The 10,701-nt window shown below is 41.7% G+C and overlaps 1 protein-coding gene across 4 annotated transcripts in view; it reads right to left on the minus strand.

The window, feature by feature from the left end:
- The window catches only part of usp7 (ubiquitin specific peptidase 7 (herpes virus-associated)), a 30,126-nt gene extending 19,961 nt beyond the window's left edge, over window positions 1–10,165 (minus strand). For 2 of the 4 annotated variants that reach the window (XM_039824310.1, XM_039824311.1), the window contains exons 1-6: window positions 9,142–10,165; window positions 4,697–4,801; window positions 4,215–4,413; window positions 1,221–1,359; window positions 801–889; window positions 62–170 (exon numbers count right to left, since the gene is read on the minus strand). In XM_039824310.1, coding sequence (XP_039680244.1) covers window positions 62–170; window positions 801–889; window positions 1,221–1,359; window positions 4,215–4,413; window positions 4,697–4,801; window positions 9,142–9,226 — 726 coding nt within the window. In that variant the 5' untranslated portion in view covers window positions 9,227–10,165. Of the gene's footprint in view, window positions 1–61; window positions 171–800; window positions 890–1,220; window positions 1,360–4,214; window positions 4,414–4,696; window positions 4,802–5,971; window positions 6,820–8,610; window positions 8,734–9,141 lie in introns of those variants that run through there. The other 2 variants (XM_039824313.1, XM_039824312.1) reach the window with 2 other exon arrangements.
- Between the last annotated feature and the right edge of the window lie 536 nt (window positions 10,166–10,701).

Here is a 10,701-nt window from a genome sequence, read left to right on the forward strand (position 1 = left end):
TACGCAATGCACCTCGTAGAAAGAAAAACTCAGACACACACATGCGAAGATAAAACCATACCCGTCGTAGCTGGTTGGTGAAGAAGAGTGTCTGTAGCAGGCTGTTCATATAGCAGGTAGCTCCCTGGTTCTTTAGTCCTACATAGCCTGTGTGTTTCTTAGAGTCCCATCTGGTTACAGAGAGAAAGCTGATGTTATTATTGTAATTCAATAAACCTGAGGAGAGAAAATGAAACCTGGGACCATTGTAGAAAACCCAAGCCTGAGAGAAAAGACCCCAGAGAAGATTAGCCCTCCTGTTGTCCTCGGGTCAAATTTGACCCGTTTTCAAAGTTTCTGTATCAGAAATATAAGTTACTTAAAACCAAAATTGCCTCAAAAATAACATGGATGGTTCCGTACAATGCTTTATCCAAGTAAAATGAAGGACTGGATCATTACTCTGAATTGAATTGTGGGGGTTTTATTCAACTTTATAGCATTTGAAAAGAAAATGAAATGGTTTCAAAACAGTTTCCTGACTAAATGTTGACATATACCAGTCTGTGATCCACTCCCCATCCTCTGATTTTAATTCTTAGTCATAATAATTCATAATTTGTGCTTTTTTAAACTCAGAAAGTAGGTATAAGTTAATATTAATGAGGTTAATTGACCATGAATTCCAGAAATAAGTGTAACACTAGTGGTAATAGGTTGGAATGAAGTTGGCTAAGAAGATGTAACACAAAATGGGGTGATAATTTATACTTTACAGACAAAACAGGAGGAGGACAAGACAAGGGTTAAGAGCTACATACGCCACTCCATGCGGGGCATCTGCCTGGACATAGACTTCAAATGTGACTTTGTCATCATCAATAAAGCCCCTCTCTGGATCAGTCACATCCTGAAACACAACACCACCAAAACGGTTAGTATCAATAGGAAAAGCATTAACTTATATTTTTACACTTCTATTTATGATTAAGATGTCCAAACAGACAATGAGCAAATAGCATTATGCTATTACAAAATTACAAAAATTAAACAGCTCTGCTAGTACAGCCTCTTCTTTCCACCCAGTCAACAAATAACTGAATATGGTGTTTATGCTAGAGTCTCCTATGTGTTGCCGTCTCTACCAGAGTCTTCCTTTGGTGGCTCTCGTCCTACCTGGAAAAACACATCTGGCTATTGATATTAATCCGCCATTGATTACTGTCAGTTTCTGTACTTACACTCCAGGACATGAAGTTGGAGAAGCCCCAATCATTCTCCTTGTGGAAGAACAGATGACTGATCCTGCGGCTAAAAGACTTCTCGTCGTCTTTGTAGTTGATGATCTTCAGCATGGCCTGTGCGTGGCACGACCATGACCTGAAACAGAAGGCAGAAATCTTTTAAAGACTGGGAGACAGGGAATTTTAATAATGATTTTACCATTTTATTATTTACAACCATACTGGCATATGTAACCCATGATGTGTATTTTTGATACAGATCTAGTTGCAGATTTAACCCATTTTGTTATTTAGGGATTCTGCAGCTGTGGTGGAAGAATCAGCCGTGAAGAGAGTCTGAGTTGTGAGTTGCGTCTTGGACACAATTCAGCAATCCATGAAGCAGCCATTACTAATGAAGATTTAATATTGCTAAGACAATAGACTAACCATGTTGTTAGTGAACTGTGACTATCTATAAAAGTAGCAAAACAAACAACCAAAGGAAGCAAGTTTACATAGTAACCAATGATATGATCAAAAAGCATTAAACAAATAAGGGGAAAGACAAGGTGATAGGGCCTCAACTCAACTTTACTTCATTTCATGTTCCTTGGTAGCAGCTTTGAAAAATACATTTGGACTTAAAACCCACTGAGGTATAAAAAGTACTTTTACTGACTAGAAGATTTGGTCATCAGGATTGCTGTCAGCAATGAAACCATAGTGAGGTTTTAAAAAAAGCCTTACACCTTAAAAATCCTAAATAACTGACTGCACAATCAAGTATTCACCCCATCTACAAAAACGCACCTAAATCATTATCGGTGCAGCCAAGCGTTTTTGGAAATAGCATTATAAATTGAATGGAGATCATCTGTGTGTAATCAAGCTAGGACATCTGGAATGTCCAACAACTTTCCGTTTCCTGGTCAAAACTACATCATGGAGATAAACCCAAAGTTACTGGACAGTACAAATTTTGGCATAGGTGCAAGTTCATTTTTCGTATATACTCTGTGTGTGTGTGTGTCTATATGTCATATATATATGTCATATATATATGTCATATATATATATATATATATATATATATATATATATATATATATATATATATATATATATATATATATATATATATATATGACATATATATATATATGATATATATATATATATATATATATATATATATATATATATATATATATATATATATGACATATATATATATATATATATATATATATATATATATATATATATATATATCTCAGAGGGTAGTCTGAGTAAGGTCAATCAATAAAAAATAGAAGGAATATGTCACAGCTGTGAACTTCCAAAGAGCAGGCCACCCTGCTTGTCAAGTCTGTAAAGGACACTACTGATGGAAGACGCCAAGAGGCTTATGGCAATTTTGAAGCTGCAAGGTCCCATGACTAAGGCCCTGTTTACACAAATACACTCGCTGGTGAAAACGACAAAATATTTTATCAGATGTGCCTTTCGTTTAGACGACGACAGCGTTTTTGGGGCTTAAAAAGAGTTCCAGAGAGCAAATCTTAAAACCGCTCCACTGGTTCCCGTCTAAAAAGGGTAAAAACGCACTGTGCGAGTGTGCGTATGTGTGTGCCGCATGAGTGTATGTGTGAGTGCGCCGCATGTGTGTGCCGTTTGCCACGTGTTGAGGCTGCAATAACTCCACCTCCTCGTCTGTCCAGACAAAATTGTCAGCTTTTGTTGCTCGCGTCACCATGTTTTGGTTTCGCGCTACTAGGGAGAGAAGTAGAAGGAAGGTTCTACGCAGGCGCACAGACTTGGTGGTGTTGTGCGGCAGTGCTTCACACTACCACCTAGCCGCCTGGTGTGCATACTGCATCAAATTCCACACACTTTAGCGTCACCATATGCACGCAGATTTCCCCCCCCAAAACGCTCATCTAAACGCGGAATAAAAAGTGAGAACGCAACACCACTTTTGCGTTTTCTCTTCAGATCATATCCATCTAAAGATAGCCTATGATAACGGTTACACTGGTTCAAAGAGAAAAAGACACGGTTAAAAACTAATATTACACATGGGCTAGTGTTTGCCAGAAGGTATTTTGGGGAGACTATACCAATTTGGAAGGTTTTATGGTCTGATGAAACCAAAGTTGAGCTTTCTGCTGCGGTTGATGTAGTGCAAACTAGAGTTGGACCGATGGGCGATGGCCATCATCCACTGAGCCCAATATCGTGATTTAAAATCAGGTTTGCGGTGGCACTAACTGCTTTCTTTCTTGGTGCTTAAAAAGTAACAATTCAGATTTATCGTGTGCAGATTGATTTTGCGAGTGCAACTGAGGGTAGACACTCAGGCTGTCACTTTGTCCCAAAATCAGGTTCAAACTAATTCAAAAGTAAAAAAAACTTTAATGTAATCAGAATTCAATTATAACCCTTAGTCCCACGCCTTTTCAACCGCAAGCAATCCCAAAACATGTATTGCCTTCGGTTTTGATAGTTGTAATTGCATATTGCTTCTGGACAGCATGCACCCGAGAGGGAGAGACCGAGAGATAGAGCTACTGGTACAATTACAAACACTTATTTTTACAGTGTATGGAAAACACACATTTCTGGCAAAAGAACGCCACGACGGATGAAATGACAGACATCCTTTTATTTGTAATGGTGGATATAGCTCTTGTAGCGGGGTTTGTGCCCATGGCGATTTTACACTTTAAATAAAATTCGATTCAATTTGATTGATGATTTGATCAGTTTGGATGACTCGTGCAGGCCCAGTCTGAGACCTCAGCACTCAGTCAAGCAGTGCAGCAGAGAAGAGACAGATAGGCTCATACAGACGTGGGCGCACTGGGAGCAAGATGCTCTTTATAGGAGTTTAATGTTATCTAGGAAGCACTATTTGTATACATGTACCAGGACCATCAAAGGTTAAGGGAATGTGCCTGCGTGTCTCTGCAATGTCCCCCAAATCCCTCGTCCCACCAAGACACCTACGTGGAATCTGATTCTGCATTACACTGCAGGAAGAAGCCCACGCTCTTCTGGTGTGGCCGGTCGGGATAGAAGCGCGGCATCACCATTATCTTCCACGGAAGGTTCCGAACAAAGCAGGACGGGCTGAGCACAGACTCACTCAGGCGGCTGAAGCGCTCTACCACAAAGCGGAAAGTCGCTTCTGACCGCCAACTGGTGTCTGTGAAAAGATGGAGGGAGACGGGGAAAGAAGGGGGCAGGGTAGATGGTGAACAGACTAAACAGCTTTCCTCCAGCTTTCACTGACAAGCTCAGGTGCAACTGGTCAGTGGATTACAACCTATGTGAGACTAACAACTCCACAGCCAATTAAACTGAGTAATTCACAGGATGACATCAAACCAGGATCATTACTTATGACAATTACTTTCACAGCACGAGCTTTGAAACAAACAAAAGTGTTTGCGATCCTGTTTGTTAGCGTAAGTACACATCATTCTCACCGTCCTCCATGTCCTCCTCTGTGTTGTTGTGTCCATCTGCCATGGCCACGTTACCATTGATCACTGGGTTTGCCGGGATTCTTGGCGGGTCATCTGTGTCCCCAGCTGTACAAAGAAAGAAACAATATGATAAGACTGTATAGTTCTAGCAGGGTAAAGACCTTTCTTCAATTGGAGGAAAACAGGCTGAAGCCTCTGCTTTTAGCAGGTAAGAAACAAGGGGTAAAATAATGAGATTATCCAACCAAGATCAATACAATATATCATCAAGGCTTCCTCTCACATTTGTATTCATTATCATCTGTTTACCTGTTATGTCATATTCGAGCTAAAGTAATAACCATTTAAAACTAAAAGTTGTGCCTACAACAGACAAGCCGATAGATTACTTTTTACGACGGTTGGATTTTATTTCTAGAAAATGTGAACTAACAAATCATTACAACTCATAGCTTTATATTCTTACAATACTTTTGTATGTAGTTCCATCCTTTGGTTGTAGAATGATGGGATATTTGAGGGGAGAATGTTCTTAAAAAGCTTATTTTGTCAGGTTTCTGTGAATATGTCCACCCTTTGGAGCAGGACAGATTTATAATCTGATCATTACCATCTGATCATTTAAGGCATAAAAACAGCATCAACCGATTAAAAAGCAAAAAAGTAATTTCTCAACTACTGTTTTCGTCTTTATCTCCTGCATCTCCACACATAGTGATCCTTCCTCTCCCCTTTCATCCATTTCACTGGGAAAACCGTGCTGAGACAGCATGACAAGTCTTCTTTCCCAGTCTGTGTGTCAGAGTGAGGGCAACAGAGAGGGAGTGTGTGTGTATCCGTGACAAAGAACATGCAACATTACAGTAGGCTGGGTAATTATGGACACAATGCAGGATTAGGCTGCAAGTCATCGCTACACACACACACACACACACACACACACACACACACACACACACACACACACACACACACACACACACACACACACACACACACACACACACACACACACACACACACACACACACACACACACACACACACACACACGCCGAATAATGAGGTGGCTCGAGGCACAGTCTCATCTATCAAAACAAATTGATGACAGAAACAGAGAAGCTTTGAGTAGACTTCAAGGAGTGAGTAAAATCTGCCTGGATCCTGTGATGATGACACTGATGCAACAGTAGCCAGACTCGAGAAACGACAGCATTTACATGAGCACTCAGGCATAGGTCTCCAAATGTGTTGTTGTGCCAGTCCGTCTCTTACACAGCATTTCATGTGCATCTGTGATCCTGGTCTTCCTCCGAGCTGACAGACGCAATGGTGTCAGCTGTGTGTCTCCAGGTAACGTTACTGACCGAGTCCTCCAGGAGACTGACGTCGTTTCCTCAAGTGGATTACACCCTGCTAATGGGGCCTGTCAGTCAACTCCATGACAACTTCTTGTCCCGCCCCCACTATCCCGAAACTTCTGAGTAGTACATACTAATAGCTCAGTCACTGAAATCTGCACAAGCCAGAGCTGGATGTAGAACTTCCAATGATTTCATATTAGACAAATATGCCACATAATGTAGAACTTACGGTCACTCAAACTATGCAGGTGTCTGGAAGGGGAAAGTCACAACCATCACCACACATGGGATTTATTATTTATAAACATACATTTCTAAGAAGCATCACAGTAATCGATCTGAGTACCTGCTATGGTTGCATTACAACTACAACTAATTTCTAATCAAGTCCGCAGCCTCTGGACTGAAAACGGCAAATGAAAGTCGTCATCATCATCATGACAAATGTTCTCCTATGAGACAATTGTATGCTGAGCAAACAGAAAAACAACTCCAGATGTGTGTGTAACCTACAGCAACAATGTTATAACAGCCCAGCTGATCTGACACTTAACTTGGCCCTAAGAAGCTGAACCATTGTTTGAAGCATCAGACCACCTTAAAGAGTTTGTCTCTACTGTCTAATTGTTGACCGATGCAGTAAAGGTACAAAATGCACCTGAAACAAAATCATGAAGTACAAATAATACCACTGAATGAAACCTTTGAAACAGTTATTTACTAGCACTGCAGTCCTTATTCTTGTCCTATTAGACAAATCTGGTTTTATAAGAAAGGTATATTTTGAGAAAAAGTTTGTTTTCTATTAAATTTCCTATATGTTTAGAGAGCCATTAGGCATAAACACTAGATAGATTGTGTGGCAGCAACAGCCTGGCATCTTAGTAAGATTGCTGTGGCAAAACAGAAATTAACTCCACCTCAACTGTATGGAGCCGTATATACCATAAAGGAAACGTGGTTATGTGTTGCTATAAGCAGTCAGAAAAAAGGGGGAAAAAAGCTTAAAAGTCCATTATGTCAACTTGTTTTCACTGCCCTTGTAAGGCTGCAGTGCACTGGGAGAGAATCCAACAAGGGTGAACCAGCAACTAAGGGGTTAGGTAGTCTGGTGAGTGCACCTGCTTCTAGTAAGACAAGTATTACAATGAACGATTAAAAATGTAAATGACACCTGGGTCCGTTTCTACTTCTGCTTTTTTTTTTTATAATTAAATAAGATATGCTATGTATTGTGTTCACTCCAAATCAAGCAACAACGTGTGTGACTGTGTGCGCACAGATATAAAAATCACTAGGACCAAATGACGCAGTGATGCTGAAGGCTCCCCCAAGCCTGTGCTGTCCAAAGTTGACATTATAAAATGGTGGTGGGCTGGTATCCCGTGTGTAAAACGCTAACTAAACGGTAACATGTGTGGCCCTGACTACAAAGCTGACCAACAAAAACACAGATCATTAAAAATGGCGAGCCCCATGCCGTTTTGGTCGTCCATACAATGAAGCAGCAAATCCCCGCGCTGCCTCCGTGCGGGCCTGGCTTACCGCAGCGGCGACTACCGTTACTTGCCAGCACTGCCACACGTTTCACATAACACACTGTCAAACGTCAACATGTAAACTAAGAAACAACCAAATCAAAGCAAACATTCGGTCTGCCATAATGACATCTGCTATACTGGCATGCTTAAACTTGTTATACCTTCAATTTAGCAAATCACGATTGACGCATCTGCGTTAGCTTTAGCTACCTAGCTAGCTATCTAGCAAACACTAGCCACAAATTCATCTGCAGGCCGTTATTAGCCAACATTAGCTAATCACAAGTATCTAGAATCACAAGTATCAGCCAACAAGCTAAAATTAATGCTAGAGAAAAACATTAACCATTATATTGTTAGACAGCAATTACAGACAAGCGAGGAAAAAAAAATCTAGATTACGTGAGGCTAATATTCAGGGCCTAACATTCGAGCGAATCGAACGTTGCAAAATACAAGGCACCATTTTGGAACGCCACACACCCCCTCCGTCAGGGTTAGCTGTTCGGCTAACTAGCATGCTAGCCAGCGAATGAACGTAGAGAAGCAGGACTTTGAGCTAATTGACTAGCTTAAAATTAGCTGCCTCGTTAGCAATGTATATTGCGTTGTACAAGCTTAATGAACACATGGAGCAATAAAACAAACACCCGGCACTGTCCGGATTAAACGTATTTACAACGCATATTAACCAGTCAAATATAGTGACTTCGCATTTTAGGGGCCAAAATAACAGTTAACAATATAGCTAGTTAACCGATATCGTTACTTTGCAGGCCTGCATTTACAAGCCATCAGACGCGATGCTAACACATTTATCTTTTAGAAATGCGGTTAACGTTACATGTCTAACGGCTATTAACGTGCTGTATTTTTCACGTTACAAGTAAAAATAGCAAGTGTTACTTTGCTCACGGAATAGCTAACTTTGATGAGGAACGCAGGTGCCGATAACTGTCAAAATCGACCCAAAGCTCACTGTGAAGTCAAAGTAGCAAGATTAATTTACCTAGCGATGGTTCCACGTTAATTGCAGACTATACAGCCACACTGTTTACAAACATTTAGCGTTACCAACAATAAGCTGGCCTGGAATTCTATGACTGCAAGTGGATTCTAAACTGCGATGATTTGGCAAACGCATCTGAGAACTTGTTACAGCAAACGACCGTGGCCAAAAACAGTTTATTTAGAAATACGGTGACAGATACGAATGAATGATTTATGTGGCTAATATCTAACTGTGTGGATGAACTGCTCATTTGGGTTGTCTACATACAAGGCAATGCAATATTGCAAGCATACGGAGAGAAATTCAAGCTCCGTTCGCTAATAACGCAAAATGAGGTCAGCTCCACACAAGTATGCTGCAACGGACGCACAATCAGCAAAAATGCAGCCGGCTATCCTGGCTAGCTTCGGGCCTATGTGTTTACTGTTGAGATCAGCTTGCGCTAATGAAACTTAATGCATTTTCCATGCAGCTGTTAAAATATAGGTTGTAAAGTGTTTGTTCACTCTTCTTGGGACCATTACTTACCTTCCATTTCCATGTCCTCTGGTTCGCTGAGCTGCTGCTCGCCGGCTTTCTGTTGCTGCTGCGTGTGGTGATGGTGGTGGTTCATGTTGGCAGCTGTTGTTGTTGTTGTGATGCGGTGCTCCCTGCTATCTCTGTTACCCTCGACCTTGTCCAGGGTAGGCTCTGCGGGGAACCGGGTTCTGGACTGCTGGTGAGGTGTGGTAGGATGCGAAGGTGGGGTGGACAGGTCGAGCCTCAGCGGCCGGGCCTGCTCTGTCGCGACCTCGGCCTTGTCTGCTGTCAGCGCCGGGGAGTGAGGAGGGGAGGTCGGCGGGGGAGCGGGTAAAGAAACGCGGACGTATTTGCTCGCTATTCGCCCAATCTCGGCGCCTTTAGTGGGTGCGAGTCGCTGGTTGACGGTGGGGAGTGGGATGGATGGACCGGGGCTCCGAGGAGGGAGGCCCGCTGAAATTAGCTAAATCAATCCGGCTTTACCCCGGGAAATGTGAGGCAATAAGACAACGCACAGAACGACCTGCACCTTGAGGAACAAATACCCTGTTTATAGCTAGCGTTAAGCTACCCGACACTAGGCAGCCAACTGGTGATATAGGTACAACAACAATGAAAAAAAAGGTTCATTTGCTATACACACACATTCAACAACTTTGTCTGCAATATCCCCAGTCCGTGTGTTCCTCCGATTGTCCCTCGTCTGGGGAAGAGCGGAGGAAAAAGCTATCCATTCAAACCCGTTTCCAATACGAAATAGCACTAATGTTGATTTGGAAGTTCGCGGAGACGAGAGTTGCCACGGCCCGACATAAACCAATTCCCCAAACCACCCCTAACACGATATACAACAAAACGCGGCACTTCGTTGCATTTCTAGCTAACCTCTTGTTTCTTGTGAGGAATGTGCCCGGTCATACAACGTTAGCCTGAGCTGTGTGGATTTCAACCATAGCTCTCAACCCGCTTCTCCCGTGGTTTGTGATGTGTTGAGTCTGAGGTAAATCTCAAAATGGCGGTCGCGCTCTTCTCTGAAATGTCACATCCGCATGGAGATCCAAACACTGGCCCATCCCCGGCCAGGTTCAAATCCATGTTAAATGATAGGGATCAGGCGTGTGCACCGGGTACATGGGAAATAAAAATATAAGTACAAACAACAAGTATTAGATAAATGGCAATTAGAGGAATGACAATACAGGTCTAAGTATACTTGTGACTGCACGTTGCATTGGGACCCCAACCACTGATTTGCAATGACTCGGACGGGGAACATCATTGTCTGAATGTGGAAACAAAGTAGGACCTACTTAAGTAAATACGTGTATTCAATTAATTTAATTTTTAAAACCTCATACTTTTTATACTACATTAAACTGCAAAATACAAACATTTGTGTTAAACAGCTATGCCTGCAAATTTAAAATGCGTATGCAAAACATATCAGCAACTACGACTTGCGTCAGTAAAACTAACGTATGCTACCTGCAACATATCACCCATTGAACTAAATAAAAAAAAAAATTGTATCCATTGTCAGGAGGCAGGGGACATTTATTTTCAAAATGG

This window comes from Perca fluviatilis, chromosome 15, assembly GCF_010015445.1.
Source record: "Perca fluviatilis chromosome 15, GENO_Pfluv_1.0, whole genome shotgun sequence".
In the NCBI taxonomy this organism is placed as follows: domain Eukaryota; kingdom Metazoa; phylum Chordata; class Actinopteri; order Perciformes; family Percidae; genus Perca; species Perca fluviatilis.